We start from the raw sequence: 19077 nt of genomic DNA, 5'->3' as shown, positions 1-19077 counted from the left end.
TCATCTTTCCAAGATACTGTCTAAGATATCAATCAAATTGTCCAGTCCGAATAAGTATCCGTCCTCCCGATTGCCTTCTTGCCAAGGGATCCTATGATCCAGAGTCTGCCCATCTGGGAGAAGGGTAGTCTTTCCAAAATCGATGAGCCACACATTAGCACGGCCACTATCATCATGCACAAACAGCAGCGAACTTCCAATCACCTGCAGAGACGAGAGAGACAAATGGCTGTTTTGGAAAGACCCTGAAACCTGCTGTCAAGTGTAAAGGCTTGTTTCTTCAAGCTCCATCCCACACAAAACTCGGAGCCAACATGCCAGTGGTTCCTTGTAATGCAAGTATGCTAGGTCTCAGGGTCACTCTCAGTGTGACAGATGCCCTAGAACCGATCCACATATTTTCTGCATCTAAATCTCTGCTAAAAAAAGCCCTTGCTTACTAGGTCTAGGAGATTATGGGTTGACAGAGAAGCTATTCAAATTCTTGCATATAAAAATTTACATATTATGCTCCCACCATAGATGTCAGGCACTCACTAGGTTCAGTCTCAAGCCCAGAAAAATGGAACATTTTCACTTGGAGGTTGAGTCACATGCATGCACATCAGCTGATTGCTTAACACTTGCTGAGTGAGTAGCAACTGCATGCATAAACCAACTCCACTAAAAAGCACTGCATTAGTGGTGTTGTGAAGCTTTGATCTGTGACAGTTCATTCACACATAAAACTCAACACTTGATGATGTCAGTGATGAACACTTGTGATCTCGCCCATACAGTTCATCTCCTGCTTACTCACAGGGCTGTTTCACATGGCAGGACTTGTCGCACAGAGCACCTCAGCATGTCCCTCCTAAACTCCGGTGAGGACACCCCATAATTTCGATATGGGAAAATTCATCAAGCGAGAACTTGCTTTTGAGAAGCGAGTTGAGACCAAATGACCTCTGGGTTCATCCCAAGCATCCTGCACTTTATTTGCCATAACTTTGGTAATATTCTCTAAATCCTATTGGAGGTAATTTATGAGGATGCATGATCTGGTATTGTTCTGACTATACAGCCATCACCCTCAACTCACCTCATGGCGTTTAAAGAAGTCAGAAGACTCCAGGACACCGTGAATTTCATACAGGCGCTTCAAATATTTTTTCTGTTAAAAAAAGGAGGGCTGAATTATTATATGTTACTGTCATATTAACCAGTGGGAAATAACTGAAGGAAAAAACCAAAATGGAGTTTCACAGAACAAAATTCTGGCACGTTATGCCCTATTAATATCTTTAAAATGCAATGCACATCTTGCAAAGATATAATGCCCCACAGTACCAGAGCCTGTCATTTCGGAAGACTGGCACTTGTTATTTCCACTCTGAAGGCAGATTTCAACTGATCGGTTTGGAGAAGGAAAGAGAAACAGAGCATAGAATGAAGCAAGTCTCCATATGGCCGTGACACAATCGAAGCAAACCTAACACAACTTTTGTGAGTGGGGGAAAAAAGACAGAATCCTGCACCTGCCACAAAGGTTCTCTCTCTTCAGACAAAGCCTGAGAAGCAACAGGGGTTTTCTGGTTTCTAAGAATCCTGATATGGGAATCCAAAACCATGCTCAGAGCTGATCAGTGATTCAGGCATGATTTACACATCACAGGGACATATTAAAGAACAGCATCCACCTCCTTTGAAAGGTCTAAATCACAAGATCAATTACACTCGGACTGCAGAGCCACAAGATAAATCCCACCTCTGGATATTCCTGTTCATTGAAGATCTTCCTGCTCTTCTAAACATACAGAGAGCCTACACATGGAGGATATTTTCCCCTTGGGATTTCAGAGCTCTCTTTTCTATGAGGGAGAAGGCTTTCCCACATCACATTTTAAAGTTCTCCCCCACCATACTAGCTGCTTGCTGTAGTTATAACTGGCATCCAGCTGCCACTCGACCTGTATAGGTATATTAGTGCTAGCAACGACAAATGGTACTGACTTGGTAACTAAGATAAAGAAATCTTGGAGCTACTTCAGACAGTACCCTTTTAGCATGTACGTATGCTACACCCACAACATGGGAAGGATATAAGTGTGTACTGAAAGTCACATACAATGATATGTAATTGTATCAGAGAGCATTTAATTGGGGCTCCCTGCCACATACCCATGTCTTCCAAGGAATACGTTTATCATGTAATGGGTGGAACATTCTTCAATCAAGCTGTGTATACTTTTCCCTAATAAAAATTATAAACTAAGCTAACGTGAATTCTGGGTCAAACATTTTTCAACACATGAATTGTGCAAATTAAGCACATTTGCCTGACCATTTAGCTTGCATAAATCATTCCTCTGCTTGCTGTAGGGAAGAGTGAGAACTGAAATCCCACCCTCTGGTTAACGGAAATCCTACAGAGCCCCTACCAGGCTTTGCCCGCACGCTTTTAAGCCCTGATCTTACAATCATAATAAGGGATTATAAATAACTTAACAACAAGAACTCAAACTGCTGATCCTGGACATACAGTACTTGGTGCTAGCATGAAATCCTGGCACATGGCAAGAGCCTGGTCTTAATCAGCACAGAGAAGGATACTTGCATTTGTGAGGAAGTGGCACGCAACATATGACTTAAGAAAGTACAAGAAAGCACATGCAGAAGGACTAATGCAAAGGTTTTGATTTCAAGAATCACTGCTTACCAGTATCTCTGTATCTCCCTTAATGAATTCCACAAAAACCTGAAAAACTTGCTCCTGTGTCTTGGTTGTCTTGAAGTTGGTGTTGCAAGTCCCATCAGCCTTCTGTAAGTATTTAAAAACAAAGGAAGGAGAATCCACTCATTATACAGGTAGAGAAAAGGAGGAAAGGAAGGCAAGAGGAAGCCAGGAAGATGAATATGGTTTATTAAGACCCAGCACACCTGGAGGTGGACAATTTAACTTCAAGGAAAACAGAGCCCAGCTTCACTTGATTATAGCAGACATAATTGGTCATTGATCTGAATGAAACTGGTTCAGTTGCCTCTGTAGACAAGGCATCCTACGCAAAACATACTGGGCCTAAATCAAAGTTTGAGTTTCACTTTGGAAGCTTCTTCATTCAGCATGCTAGGCTGAATTTATGGCCAGCTCTGCTTCTCTGTAATGACACAGAGATGGCAGCAACAGCAGCAGTATTCTCAGAGAGAGGCCCATCAGCAGCACTGGATACTTTATTCCCTTTTTTATTTTTGGCAGATACAAAAGCAATTACCAAATCATGGCAAGAATACAGGAGGGCAGGTGAGTAGCCCAATCCTAAGCGCAGTGGCACCCTTGGGTCCAGCAACATCAAAATGGTTGCCAATGGATGACAGGGGTGCCAGGCTAGTGCCAAGAGCATTTGCTCCCTTCCCAGGTAAGGCAGCTATTGGCACCAATGGGTCTCCTCAGATCTGCGGCCACTTTTGAGCAAGGAGGCCCAAGGGGGCCTGTGTCGGGCTGCGCAGGTTGGGAGGGAGGTTAGGATTCTGTGGCAAAGACTGCCATCATCTCCGCCCCCCTACCAGACCAAATCCTCCCCTCCCTCCACTTCGTTCCATCCCCCCTGCCCTAAGGGATCTTACTGTTGGCCAGTGCTAGAGGAGTGCCGGCCAGCCACACAGTACTGAAGCCCAGTGCAACTGGCACTGCCCCAGTGCCAGCGGCCCCTCCTCCCTGGGCGCTACAGATGTGCCTTATGCAACACCTAGTGTTGGTGCTAGGGCTGGTTAGGCTCTTAGTTTCACCAACAACTGATGGTCATGAACATGTCAGTGGGAAGTCACAGAGCCATATTTGCCATCTCACAGCACATTTTGCAACTTGCGAGGACCCACTTTTGGGGGGGAAAGCTGTGGGTGAGGTAATTGACCCTTGTCACATTAGCCTTGTACCCTTTTATCACATTAGCCAAGGCCTAACTGCAGACTAAATAGCTAGATCTGTTTTAAAGCTTGAAATGTTTGGAAAAACCGGGCTGTTCTTATATCACTCTGTCAAGAGTCTGTGTCCATGAACTCTGCATATTTTAATTTGCAACATAAAAATTCAGAGAACACTTGAAAACTACACACAAACTGACAGTCTAAAATTCCAGAACTGAAGCCCAGTACTGTGAGCAAAACCCCCTAACACCAAGGAGCAGAAAATTAGTTAAAGGTTTGGGCAAATTAAATCACAGTCCAACATAATGAGAAGTCAGAGGATTTGCAACTGGATATCTTACAGGTTGGGGGGGGCAGCGCTTAAAAGCAATCATGAAACGGGTAGCAAGATTTAGCCCTGCCTCTCCCAGTGCTGTTTTTCCAATTTAAATTAGCCCCTTTGAGCAGGAATGGAGGCATTTGGCCCACATACAAGTACATGGTGAAAGAATCTGTCATTGAAAGTGATTTGAATTTTATGGGTGGGGGTGAGGAGGGAGTGGGATATATTTATAATGACCTAATAGAAGTGTTGTGAAATCATGCTTCTGCCTTTTCATGATGCAAAGTGCCCAATTCAAGCTATATAAAATTCAGCTCTGGTTTGTCCAAGGTCCCAGGCATGTCCACATCTATACACCTTCTTTAACCAGTATCAACTACAGTAATTGCCTGACAAGCCTACAGCCAACACCCTCCCATTTTACAGGTTTCTCTCCTGCAGCAACAACCACTTGGCATCAAACGAGTGGGCCAGTCTCAGCTACTAAGTACGTGTCTGACAAGATATGAGAAAGTTATGCAACTGCAGTACAAATCGTGGGCAGATAAATCTAGGAGAACTCTGAAGTGATGTTCTCTAGCATGCCTTTCAGTCTGCTGCCAGATGGTACACTGGTTCTGTGTGACACCAGCATAAGATTCATGTAAAGGCTCCATCTGAAAGCATCCAGCTCATTTTTGTGCATTTTATTTGGTGTCAGGCCAACATCAATGTCTGACATTACCTACAGCATTAAAAAAAACCTTTTTAGAAGGTGATTCTGTTCATGTACCACAAAAAAATGCAGCAGCAGAATAAATGCCATGCACGCTGGCTGCCTCATAAGAACATAAGAACAGCCCCACTGGATCAGGTCATAGGCCCATCTAGTCCAGCTTCCTGTATCTCATAGCGGCCCACCAAATGCCCCAGGGAGCTCACCAGATAACAAGAGACCTCATTCTGGTGCTCTCCCTTGCGTCTGGCATTCTGACATAGCCCATTTCTAAAATCAGGAGGTTGCGCATACACATCATGGCTTGTAACTAGTAATGGATTTTTCCTCCAGAAACTTGTCCAATCCCCTTTTAAGGGCGTCCAGGCCAGACGCCATCACCACTCCTGGCGACGCTGCCTCCTTCAAGCAGATGCAGATCACAGAGGAGCTTTCCCACATCAATACGAAGACACCCAAGTGACCCCCAGGGTTTAGACATATGGGGCACTTTCCTCAGAAGCATCACTCCTTAGTCAGTGATTGGTGGAGGCTATGCCAACACAGTGTTGTCCCCAACCTTTAAAAGGTTTCCATTGATACAAGTCTCTGTCAGAAGATGGGTGGCCAAGTTTCACTCTTGCTCAGTTTTTTCTGCTGCTCTCTCGAAACATGTATGTGTGTGAAGGGATTTTTCAAGTGAGACAAGGAAGTCTCGTTACAATGGAAGGTTCCCACACCTATGCGGGGATACTGCAAATAGGAAATTCTAAGGAGTGGAAGATGCCCCACCTTAATTCCCTCGATTCTGAAACCCAAGGTAGCACTGGAGCTGATGGTCTCCCTCCATTGCATATACCGAGGTTTGGTCACTGCGTGTTGCGTGTTTTCTTCAGCAGTGGGTGCCAGAGGATCCACATCAATCATTTTCTTGTACATGTCCTTGCGCAGCTTTGGCTTCTCCCGAGCTTTAATCAATTCCTCCTCCAGGTACGTCCTGCAAAAATAACCCAACATTAAGTACTTTTCAGTAATTTTCAGGTACAGCAAACTCTCAATTTACAGAAGTTCAGTTCAGTTGACTTTGGAAATGACAGACTTTTTTGAAGGTCCCAGAAACCTGTTAAACCCTGTGTTTCCTCAGCAATGCCAAAGGTAGTTAAGGGGCAGAAAGTACAGGGATCAGGTTTACCTACCCGCCAGGGCTGTTGCTAGAAGTGCTACAACAGGGGGCTCTAAGAATGGAGACGCATTCCTAAGGCCACTCTAGGAATACAGAGTTCCGCAGGAAGTGGCATGGTACCGTCTCCATCCCTAGAGTGCCATGCTTGAAGGTGAAATGGGGACAGCAGGTCCAGCACCAGCCCTGGAAGGTAGGTAAGCCTGCCTGCCTCCCCCCCAACCATTACTTCCTTTAGAAAGCTCCATTGTTGCTTTCTAAAGAAGCTCCATTTTCCACCAAGATATTCCTAGAGCAGAGTAGGGCTGAGGTACAATTGAGCTTTCTAAGGTAGGGTTAATGGAGGAGTTTTCAGACTTAATGGATTTTCTATATTAATGGACACCCTTTCCATTCCATTAAATCAAGTGTTCACTGCAGTAGCATGGCTATGGGGGGGGCTGCGGTAAGTATTGCAGGTGCCACAACAGCCTTCCCACTCGCCCCTGCTGTCCAGAATGGTTCTGGTGGTGAGTGGGAGGGGCAATGGCATATTGGGGTTCCTGCAATAGTTACCATGCCACCTTCCCCCCCCCCCGCCGTAGCTATGCATCAAAAAGAGGCACAGGCCGTCCTGTTAAACAAAGTAATCTTATTTGTTCTTTTAGCTCTGAACTTTCAGTGATGAGGGTTCTATAAGTAAGCAAGCGGAGAGTGCTGGGCTGATGGAGAGCTGACTAGGGAGACAGGCAAGTACCAGGCAGGAAACTTCCCAGATCATGTGCAACTTAAATTCTCAAACTGTTGATATATCACAGATACTGTCTAAGTGTCCAGACACCACTGAAACAGGAACTCTGCTATATTTTGTTTTTTCCTACAGGCTTATCCTGTTTATTATACCAAAAAGGCAGTAGCAGGCTCCTGTTTCATCGAATCAAGCAGCCCACGAAGAGGCAACAATTGCGTAGATGTTGTTAAAGGTCTCCCACCTGATTCCCATCTTACAGTCCATCACACAAGGCCCTTCAAAGTTAGCCAGAAGGTCATCAAGCTGCATATATGACTCGCCGTCTCTCTCCACCACCCCATGAAAGACAGGGACACAGGAGCGCAAGGGATCTTTCATCAGCAGCTGAAAGCACCTCTCCTCGTTCTCAGAGTAGCGCTTCAGAATTGTCCCACCATCGGCTGCCTTGAAGCTTCCTGTGGCAGACAGTAAATAGTACATTTACTAATTATAGTAAATAAACACAAATGCAACTGCTTGCCCTGCTATATTGTCACTAACAATAAGTAAGCCTGTTCTGCTGGCATATATATATATATTTTATATTTATGTTAGTTTTGTTGTTTGTGGTTGTAACCCACATGGTCTGATGCACTATTTGTTTCTTTTAATAGTGGCCCAAGATACAAAACAGTGCATGAAGTGGGGGTGGGAACTGGGAAGCTTTAGGACTACTGCAATTTCACTCCCACTATTTTAAACAGAAAAGGCTTCCATTTGGCTTTTAATATAAGCATTTCTTCTGTTTAAAAACAGTGTGTGGAGGTGCACGATTGAGAGTGAAACTGCAGCACTGGAAAGACTTACAACTCTCCAACCTCCCACTGCAGTTCCAAACTCCCTCCACCCTGGCCACTGTTTTTACAACAGACCATCCATTGGGCCTGATGTTTATGGGCAAGACTAATGTGGATCTTGGTCTGTGTACTTTTTATGGAATGAGTGAAAGGTTTTATTATGGTTTTTACTGAAAAGTTATTAATTGCCATGGGGTCTGCGGACACAGGGGGTTTATAATTTTAACAAATATTTATTTATTCTAGATTACTAGATAACTGGCTTTGCAATTAGGAGCAACAGGGCAAACCATGTCATTACTTTGGGCGGCTGGATTATATGATTAAATCTACACAATGCTATCACCATGTTCTGTTCTATGTACCTGCTGATCAGTCAGCGATAATAAACTCTCAAGCTAAGATGAGAAGCCAAGTCACACATTTGGACTATGCATAGGATCTTTCTTCTCCAGGTACTACAACACCCTTAGAATTCCACAGCTCTGCTGATTTACTACTCCCAGTTTAAAAAGGCATACCTTTTAACCCTGGGGGCTAAGAATAGGCCCTCAGTTTGGCTGTACTTGTCGTAAGAGGCGACTAAACAGCCACCAGGTAGATGGGACTCCTTAGCCTGGGACGGCAGCTCATCTGAGAGAAGGAAAACTCTGATCCCAAACCTCCACTGCCTTGTGGCTACATCCAGTTATGGAAAAGGCTTCAGGAGTCAACCTCGAGGCAAAATCCGGAGCCCGAGTCCCTGAGACAGTTCATGGCTGAACAAAGTCACGTTCGTCGCTGGAACCAACAGTATTGGCTTCTGCCTTTCCATTGGACCATTCCAGCGACGTGGAGAGGGGGGATTTGCTGCATGGGTAACAGCCTATCCTCCATACCTACTTTACCCAGGCTTCGCGCACTGGAGAGGACACTCTGTTCCAGAACCACCATTCAGAGCGCGATACCATAGTCTTCTGAGACTGAGGGATGCCAACTGAAGTTTAAAAGGCACAAGAACATAAGAGGCCTGCAGGATCAGGCCAAAGGCCCATCTAGTCCAGCCTCCCGTATCTCATAGTGGCCCATCAGATGCCTCAGGGAGCACACAAGAGACCTGCATCCTGTTGCCACTCCCTTGCACCCGGCATTCTGAGGAAGCCTACTTCTAAAACCAGGAGGCTGCATTTACCCATCATGGCTTGTAACCTGTGATGGACTTTTCTTCCAGAAATCTGTCCAAACCCCCTTTAAAGGCATCTAGTCAGATGCTATCACCACACCCTGTGGCAATGAGTTCCACAGGTTAATTACACGCTGGGTAAAGTGAAGTCTCAACAGTGGATGCCCCCTGCTTCTGCTTGGTGTTGTGTGAGAAGGAAAAGAACATCCCTCTATCCGTCTCCCTCATAGTTTTGTACGTCTCAATAATCAGGCATCAAGAATAAGTCACATGTCAAACAAGGGGAGACAGGAGGCAAACAAATGCCCAGAAGAAGCCCCTTCCTGAATTGTAAAGATGACTGCAACACCAAGGAATATTTTTTCTACCCAAGTTACCTATTTGTCCATATTGCCTGAAACTATGTCATGCCACATAGTTCCATTTGGGGGGGGGGGGGGTCCACCTGTACCTTACACAGAAGCCATGCACTACAAATTAGCTGCAACCTCAGAATTTTCTGCAGCCAGTGTTGGAATTTATGGCGTTCTCTCGGGCACAACCAACTGTAGCCACACATATAGTTTTAAAAAAGAGACGGCCGTCCTCCTCCTCTGAACTCAGCATGTAATACTGTTGACTTATGCCTTTTTCTTATCTCAGTCAGACAGTTATTACAGAAGGACTAAACCGCCCTGATAAATCACAGCAAGCCAGTAATAGGCACTTGACCAGGACAGTCCAGTCATCTCTACACCCACTAAATTAAACATAACAAGTTGAAGCAGCCCTTCACTGCCTGCCCTGCCAAACCCCAAGTTCTTTGGGAGACCTGCATTTTCATCACATTCCAGCAATGGCCTCATCAATGGTCTCTAGGCTAATTTCCTCATGAGGCTTCAGGATAAAAGGAACTTCCATGTAAGAACACGTAGGCTGTGTGTGTACTCATCAAAGTAGGCTGTGTGTGTACTCATTAAAGCTCGGAGACCACTGATGATGTTCGTATTTGCATATACTTAAGTAAACTTGCCGGAAAATAGGAGCTCTCTGGCTCGTGGTATGGTGGATGAGCCTTGATTTGGATGCCAAATTTTCTACCCAGCCAGGAAAACATTTTTAGTACTGCCACTGATACATTCAAATTCATGGTGCATCTTCTGCAAATCACAGAAGGGACAAGCACTGCACGTTAGGTCTTTAAACAACATGCTAGCAATTATTCCAAACTTTCAGGCTACTGAATCTGTCAAAATAGTGAATGCAGACATTCAATCTTTTCTTTGCATTAATGAAGGACAGAAACACACTTTGATAGGAAAACTGGTATTTTCAGAACTCTCCAGGGAGCTCACAAATCATACTGAAATGCCCCCAGGGTCACAGGCAACTCACAACCATCTGCCTACAAGACAAATTGACTTATTCAGTCACCTGATAGACAGAACTTCTTATTAATTTGCTGATTTAAATACACCACAACACCTATTTCCAAGGGTCCAGAGGATGGCATATTTAAAGTCTGGCAGAAAATACAGGACCTCTGGTGTTCTTGCTAATTCTCCAAAGAACATCTCTTTAGTGTGCTGGGGTCAAGAGGACTGTCTCTTTATGAGTGCAGTGGGCTGGATCAGATGACCACCAGGACCCTTTCCATGTTTGTTAATTTTTAATTACAAAATTTTCAGCTCATAAATATGCCAAGCAAAGCAAGAAGGTTCTTCTCACCTGTGTGACCAGCCAGCTGCACCCAGGAGTACCGTTTCTTGAAGGGACTGATGACTGGCAAATTGACAATTGTTTTTATTGTCTGCCATGCCTTTTTCTGCAATACAGAAAGGAAAAACCATTAGTGTCCCTGCATACAACTGTACCAAGTAATCCAATATTTGCAAATCCCCACACTGATAATCCAAATATTATGCTAGTGGTTCTCAAACTTTTTAGCACTGGATCCCACTTTTTAGAATGACAATCTACTGGAAGTGACACTATTAACCTGGAAGTGATGTCGTGGCTGGACATGAGATCATCAATTTAGGCTTCAGACCTAAGCCACAATCAGCCAAGTTCCCATTACACAGCACTCATGCTGTCATTTTGCATAGTTTGGAATTCAAATGTTTCTGCTTGGAAGTCAAAGCAGAACACAGACTTAGAGCCTTCTCCAAACACGCAGCCCTCCCTTTCCAGCACCCCATTTTCCCACCTATTCAGAGCAAAGCAGAACGCTTCTCTCCCACCAGGAGCTCGCCCTGCCCAGCAGCTCTGTACCCTGTATTTTCAGCTCCGTATTTTCAACGGCAGCTGAGCTAGGTGCTACGCAACCCAGCTGAAATTGGCTCACCCGACCCACAGTTTGAAAAACGCTGCATTACGCAATTCGTTTAAAAGGAATGTTGGTCAAAAGCTAACGTGTGTTAGACTTTTATCAAACCCAAGAAACTGCGTGCTCCAGAAAGTTAGATTTTATTTGGACATTTCCAGGCCCAGCACACTACAGCATCTCAAAGATCCAGAGTAACATGTCCAAGACCAGATTAAAAATACAGAAACCTAATTTTTTTATTCTTTTGCTTAATAAAGATCTCTCTCTCTCTCTCTCTCTCTCTCTCTCACACACACACACACACACACACACACACACACAGAGTGTCCATTTGCTGCAAACAACCAATTCAATGGTAATAGTTTGGGAGAGATTTTTTTGGTGAGAAAACACCATAAAGAAAAAGTAACATCCTCTACCCACCCACAGCTCATGCACTGTGGTTTGGACCTTCGGGCTACCTGTAGCTGCCTTCGTAAAAAATATGAACTGCTCAGTTTGTCATAATGTGCTATTTGACTCTCAATGAACAATGAAGAAAGCTGTATGTTTTGTGTTAGATAGGAGTCATTATTTCCTTTTCCATCCACCACACTTAACATTCTAAACAAACAGGGTGTGCTACTATAGTGTCACCTTGCTAACACCTTTCTGGTTCAGCTGTGACATCTCTGAATATACTTCTGTAGGCAGAAGGGGAAACAGAACAGCTGCCATGTCAACATAACAAATTGACCTTTAAAGACACACACACACACACACACACACACACACCCCTCTACCTCACTTGTTCTCTAAAACAGAAACTGGGTTGATTGGAAATTTTTAGTTATAAAGTACTGTTACACCAAAGCATTCCTCCCCCCGCCCCATGACTGACTAGCCCCAATGCTTCTCAGGGAACCCTGTTCTGCAGCCATAACTGGAAAGGAACAATCTGACAAGCCTACACAAATGTGCATAAGAAACACTATACAAATATTTTGCTAAGATAAAAAGCACTCCACAGTAATTCCAGCCTCTCACACACATCACCAGCTAAGAGACTGAGCTGAAAATCAGGACTTCCCCTGTTGGAACCTCATCTCTGCCAGGAACTCTCACCAGGTGGGCTCTGACAAGTCTCTCTGCTGCAGTGGCAAGATAGAGGAGAATACTACTACTCGCTTCACAAAGTTGTTGTAAGGACAGCACCAAGAGAAGACAGTACATGTGAAGTGCTCTGCATGCTCAGAGAGCACTGAACCAAGGGGTGAAGACCATTAGCAAAGATTAGCACTGATTAAGCTATGTCTGTGTTAATGCTCAAGTATAGGCTGCCACCCTAAGGACCCACAACAGAAAAATGCATGCAGGTTCTACATGGATTGCCCCATTTTTAAGTGAGCTCTTCTTATCCTCATCCCACACCCTGCAGGAACCTATAGACTTCCTTGTACGCTTGGTCCCTGCACTAAAACCCAATTCTGTTTGGGGATTGCTCTTGCTGGGTACTGCTCTGTTTCCATTCCAAAAGCACTACACGCTGCAAGCTTTCAGAAAATATATTTGACAGTGCAAAGGAATGGGGGAAAAGAGACATGATTTTCTGCCAAGATCTCTCAGTGCTACTAATCATACTTTTTCACTTAAACTAATTACAGGTTAAAAATGTGTAAGAAAATATGGACTGAAGCTGACTATCCTAAAATGACGAGATTTAAAAAAAACCATTATTAGGAGTGGGGGAGGCGTCCTCCTGCCTAGCATACTCTAGTTAATTTCCATGACCCCTGCGTCTTTTTCAAAGAAAATTGCTGCTAGTGTACTGAGCACAATCATGCTGGATTTTCCCCCCCTCTCTGAGCTCTCTTGCACAATAGTACAAGCCTACACAAGCCCACAAAGTGCTATTATGATAGCAAGAAACAAAAGGGGAAAGACATTTGTCGTTACAGTCTGAATTAATTGCCAGCCATTCTCCACTTTTATTCCTTCCACTTTTATAAGTACTCTGAGTGCAGTTGATAATACCAGCCATTTTCAATCTTTTCCATCTCAGGGCAGGCAGAAAAGTGCCAAAATTGTCAAGGCACACCATCGGTTTTTTGACAAGGCACACTGTGCTGCTAGCGGGGAGCCCACAACCCCCCAATGGCCCTACCAATAGATGACCTCCCCCAAATTCCTATGGCGCACCTGCCAATCATTTGCAGGACATCAATGTGCTGCGGCTCACTGACTGCAAATCTCTGCTATACGCTATAGCTCAATTTGTGTTGAATGTGCCATGCCGCCAAACAACTCTACTTACACAGTTAGATTTGCTGGATCAAGTCCATCTTATCAAGCACTTCAACAAGAGCCACTTAGTCACTCAGAAGATAGGCAAAAGGTGACAGCTGTCCTTTGCAACTAAAACTAGCATCCTATAATGAGACATTCTGTCTCTGAACAGGGAGACTCAATTCTGATTTATTACAGCAAATACACACTGATAGATTTTCCCCCTTTGCTTCTGATGTTGGTATTGCACAAGAACCTGAATAAAAACACAAGCACTTGTGTGTGTTAACAAAATAACTATCCCAATACCCTGGGGCAAGCCAAAAAAAGATGCCTACTTGGGGTAAGTCAGCATCACCACCATCATGGAAGGAAGGCACCTGTCTAAGCCACTGTGGAGTAACAATAAGACAGATGAGATTGGTGGGCTTTCAGAGTACTACAATTACATCTATGGATGCCGGGGTGTGATGCAGACTAGCCTCTTCATGGTGCACCCAGGGCAACATGACAATTTGCCCAAGGACCTCCCAGCAAGAAGCAGCAGCATGCACATCGAAATGCCAGACGATTAAATAAAACCTATGGATGCTAAAGAAAAAATAATAGCTTACTGATATAAGAAACAGCAGCATAAAAGGCTCATAACGGTTAAGTACAGCAACTTAGTACAGCAGTTAGGAGGAAAATGATGTCTTAAGAGATTAATTATTAACTTGAGACTCTGTAACCTTGTAACATGGTTCACAACCTGTGGACCATGGACCACATGTGGTCCGTGAGCCCTTGAAAAGTGGTCCTAGTGAGGAGGAGGAGGAAAAAAAGGTTGCCTTTAATCACTTTCAGTTTCTCGCTCTTCCACTGATGCCCAGAGGGTGTAGAATGGGCCACCTGCAGTCACAAAAGCAACGAAACTAGCAACGAAAGCAGCAACCCACAAATCATCTCTATAAATAATAAATCTCTAATTATTACAAATTTAATTGTATTTTTTGTGTGCAGGGGTTGGGTGGTTGCATGTGGCCCACTGTGATTCTAATTTTTGCCTCAATGGTCCACAGTCCCCTAAAGGTTGGGAACCACTGCCCTACAGCTATATGCACCCTATTATCTTGCTTTTACCCTGAACGAAAATGGCCAACGCCTGCTAGAGCTTTGCTGTCACCACGGTCTCTGCATCAGCAACTTGAAACCCCAACATGAAACATCTTCAACATGAAACCCCAACACAGAGTCTCTTGGAGACACCCAAGATCAAAGCACTGGCACCAGCTCGACCTGATTCTCACCAGACGCTCCAGCCTTCCCAGCATCAAGATCACACGCAGCTATCAGGGTGCTGCCTGCGACACTGACCACTCCCTGGTGTACAGCAGAGTGAAACTGCAAACTAAGCGACTGTATCACACGAAAAAGGAAGGAAGACCTCGCATTGACACCAGCAAGACCCGGGACCAGGGAAAAGTGGAGGAATTTGCACGAGCACTTGAGGAATCCCTTTCAGGCCCGGCCGATGCAGATGCATCCAACAGATGGGAACCTTTCAAAAATGCCGTTTACAACAACGCCGTGTCCATATTCGGCAAGAAGACCAACAAGAATTTGAATCCCATTCTGAGGAGCTGACACCAGTCATTGAGGAAAAGAGGAGCGCTCTAGCAGCATACAAAACCTGTCCCAGTGAGCGCAACCTGCAGGTCCTCTGAGCTGCTCGCAGCAAAGTCCAGCAGACTGCCAGGAGATGTGCTAACAATTACTGGCTCCAACTCCGTTCCCAGATACAGATAGCAGCTGACACAGGCAACATCAAGGGGATGTATGACGGTATCAAGCTGGCCCTAGGTCCAACACAGAAGAAAACAGCCGCTCTGAAGTCTGCCACAGGCGAGGTCATCCAGGACTGGGCGTAGCAGATGGAACTCTGGGTGCAGCACTACTCTGAACTGTATTCCTGAGAAAATGCAGTAACCGAGGAAGCACTGAACAACATTGAGCGCCTGACTGTGTTGGAGAAGCTTGACAGTGAACCAACCCTAGCAGAACTTCACGTGGCCCTGGACTCTCTTGCCTCTGCCAAGGCACCTGGGAAAGACAGCATCCCTGCTGAGGTCCTAAAGTGCTGCAAAGAGATCATCGCCACTGAGTTGCATGAAATCCTCTGCCTCTGCTGGAGAGAAGGTGGAGTACCACAGGACATGAGGGATGCAAACATCATCACACTGTACAAGAACAAAAGGCGACAGGGGTGACTGCAATAACTACCGCAGCATCTCTCTCCTTAGCATTGTAGGAAAGCTGTTTGCCCAAGTTGCACTGAAGAGGCTCCAGGTACTTGCAGAGAGCGTCTATCCAAAATTGCAGTGCGGATTCTGAGCCAACAGGTCCACCACCGAGATGGTATTCTCCCTTAGACAGCTGCAGGAGAAATGCAGAGAATGACAGCCACTCTTTATAGCCTTCATAGATCTCACAAAGGCTTTTGACCTGGTCAGCAGGGACGGCCCCTTCAAGATACTCCCCAAGATTGGATGTCCACCCAGGCTCCTCAGCATCATCAGGTCCTTCCACGAGGACATGAAGGGCACTGTAATCTTTGATGGCTCCACATCAGACCCCTTTGACATCCGAAGCAGAGTGAAACAGGGCTGTGTTCTCACACCAACCTTGTTTGGGATTTTCTTCACTGTCCTGCTGAAGCAGGCCTTTGGAACTGCAACAGAAGGCATCTATCTCAGGACCAGATCAGACAGAAAGCTCTTCAACCTCTCCAGACTGAGAGCAAAGTCCAAAGTCCAGCTGAAATGTCTGCGTGACTTCCTCTTTGCCCACGATGCAGCTGTCACCGCCCACTCTGCCAAAGATCTCCAGCAGCTCATGAACTGTTTTAGCAAGGCCTGCCAAGACTTTGGACTGACAATCAGCCTGAAGAAAACACAGGTCATGGTTCAGGATGTGGACTCACCTCCCTGCATTGCAATCTCTGTGCACAAACTGGACGTTGTCCATAACTTTGTGTACCTTGGCTCAATGTTCTCCAACACTCTCTCGATACCGAGGTAAACGGACGCATCGGCAAAGTAGCTACCACGTTTTCCAGACTCACAAAGAGAGTCTGGTCCAACAAGAAGCTGATGGAACATATCAAGATCCAGGTGTACAGAGCTTGCGTCCTGAGTACACTTCTGTGCTGCAGTGAGTCATGGACTCTTCGCTCATAACAGGAGAGGAAACTGAACGCTTTCCACATGTGCTGCCTCCAAAGCATCCTCAGTATCACCTGGCAGGACAAAGTTCTAAACAACACAGTCCTGGAACGAGCTGGAATCCCCAGTGTGTATACACTGCTGAAACAGATGCCTGCGTTGGCTTGGTCAAGTCGTGAGAATGGGTGATGGTCGGATCCCAAAGGATCTCCTCTACGGAGAACTTGTGCAGGGAAAGTGCCCTACGGGTAGACCACAGCTGCGCTACAAGTATATCTGCAAGAGGGATCTGAAAGCCTTAGGAATGAACCTCAACAGATGGGAAACCCTGGCCTCTGAGCGGCCCGCTTGGAGGCAGGCTGTGCAGCCTGGCCTTTCCCAGTTTGAAGAGACACTTTGCCAACAGACAGAGGCGAAGAAGGAAGGCCCATAGCCAGGGAGACAGACCAGGGACAGACTGCACTTGCTCCCGGTGTGGAAGGGATTGTCACTCCCGAGTCGGCCTTTTCAGCCACACTAGACGCTGTGCCAGAACCACCATTCAGAGCGCGATACCATAGTCTCTCAAGACTGAAGGTTTCCAACACCCCCCCCCCCGGTATTCACTCATTCCTTTTTTTGTACTAAGTCCACTGCTATTGCTTTTCAAATCAAAGTACAAACTCCACAAGCACCATTTGTTCTGAATCTATTACTCAGCAAGGAGTCACATTAAAAACAGTTTAGCTTTCCCATGAAATAAGGCCTGGCACCATAGAAATGGAAATGCTCGACTTCATACAATTCTGCTTTGTTAGTCCTAAAAATACTACAGCTTTCAGAAGCAAAATCAAAAGCCCCACTTGGCTAATCGTGGGTAGGGGGCCTACTTGGGAGTAGAACAAAACAAGTTCTTTTTTTTTATGACACCACGCAATCCGTGTCATCAACAAGGCGCTCTTGCAATGACTCCTGGAAAGCACACCTGAGCTCTGCTCTAAGTGACTGGTCTGAGTGTGCCCTGCTGGAACCAGGCTGCATTGAGCAGTGGGGTGTGTCTTGTTTGCCTCATTCAGGCATTCGAAGCAGGAAGGAAGAGGAATGACAGGCTGCGAGGTTTTCCTTCCCCAGTGAAATACAACTCTCACTCCCCCCCCACCCCACATGCCCTGCTGCCAGCATTTTAATAACTACTGATGCTTTTTCTTTTCTGGTAAGGAGCATCTCCTACTGTAATCCCAATTACTTCTGGAAAAAAAGTCTCAATTGATATGTCACTGAATATCAATGGATTGATGTTAAATCAAATAAGATACTACTTTTATACTAATATATATATACTAATATATAATATTTATACTAATATGCCACAACAAAATGTAAGAAAATTATGAGGGGGTTCTGGAGGTCCCTTCCCATGCAAAATTAGAGCTGTTCTATTCATGACCAAAACATATCTTAGCATATGTGTTGCAGCTCAAACAAAGATTATTGGCGTTGGCTTGGTCATGTCGTGAGAAAGGGGGATGGTCGGATCCCAAAGGATCTCCTCTATGGAGAACTTGAGCAGGAAAAGCGCCCTACGGGTAGACCACAGCTGCGCTACAAGGGTATCTGCAAGCAGGATCATTAAGGAATTAAAGAATGAAGTTGCTGATCTCTTGACTAAAATATGCAACTTGTCCCTCAAAACGGCCACGGTGCCAGAAGATTGGAGGATAGCAAATGTCACGCCTATCTTTAAAAAGGGAAAGAGGGGGGACCCAGGAAACTATAGGCCGGTCAGCCTAACATCTATACCAGGTAAGATGGTGGAATGCCTCATCAAAGATGGAATCTCAAAACATATAGACAAACAGGCCTTGCTAAGGGAGAATCAGCCTGGCTTCTGTAAGGGTAAGTCTTGCCTCACAAACCTTTCAGAATTCTTTGAAAAGGTCAACAGGCATGTGGATGTGGGAGAACCCGTGGGCATTATATATCTGGACTTTCAGAAGGCGTTCGACACGGTCCCTCACCAAAGGCTACTGAAAAAACTCCACAGTCTGGGAATTAGAGGGCAGTCCTCTCCTGAACCGAGACCTGGTTGAAGAACAGGAAACAGAAAGTGGGTGTCAATGGGCAATTTTCACAATGGAGAGAGGTGAAAAGTGGTGTGCCCCAAGGATCTGTCCTGGGACCAGTGCTCTTCAACCTCTTCATAAATGACCTGGAGACAGGGGTGAGCAGTGAGGTGGCTATGTTTGCAGATGACACCAAACTTTTCAGAGTGGTGAAGACCAGACATGATTGTGAGAAGCTCCAGAAGGATCTCTCCAAACTGGCAGAATGGACAGCAAAATGGCAGATGCGTTTCAATTTAAGTAAGTGTAAAGTCATATACATTGGGGCAAAAAATCAAAACTTCACATATAGGCTAATGGGTACTGAGCTGTCTGTGACAGATCAGGAGAGAGATCTTGGGGTGGTGGTGGACAGGTCAATGAAAGTGTCGA

At 45.3% G+C, this 19077-nt stretch overlaps 1 protein-coding gene across 1 annotated transcript in view; it reads right to left on the bottom strand.

Annotated features, from left to right (window-relative positions):
- The window catches only part of ITPKA (inositol-trisphosphate 3-kinase A), a 69276-nt gene continuing 50199 nt past the window's right edge, over positions 1-19077 (bottom strand). Inside the window, exons 2-7 of the mRNA XM_066613258.1 lie at positions 10535-10631; positions 7071-7284; positions 5712-5916; positions 2699-2800; positions 1082-1153; positions 1-204 (exon numbers count right to left, since the gene is read on the bottom strand). Coding sequence (XP_066469355.1) covers positions 1-204; positions 1082-1153; positions 2699-2800; positions 5712-5916; positions 7071-7284; positions 10535-10631 — 894 coding nt within the window. The remainder of the gene's footprint in view (positions 205-1081; positions 1154-2698; positions 2801-5711; positions 5917-7070; positions 7285-10534; positions 10632-19077) is intronic.

This window comes from Tiliqua scincoides, chromosome 1, assembly GCF_035046505.1.
Source record: "Tiliqua scincoides isolate rTilSci1 chromosome 1, rTilSci1.hap2, whole genome shotgun sequence".
In the NCBI taxonomy this organism is placed as follows: domain Eukaryota; kingdom Metazoa; phylum Chordata; class Lepidosauria; order Squamata; family Scincidae; genus Tiliqua; species Tiliqua scincoides.
Note: the sequence above shows the minus strand (reverse complement) of the source record. Positions and strands in the feature narration are given on the sequence as shown.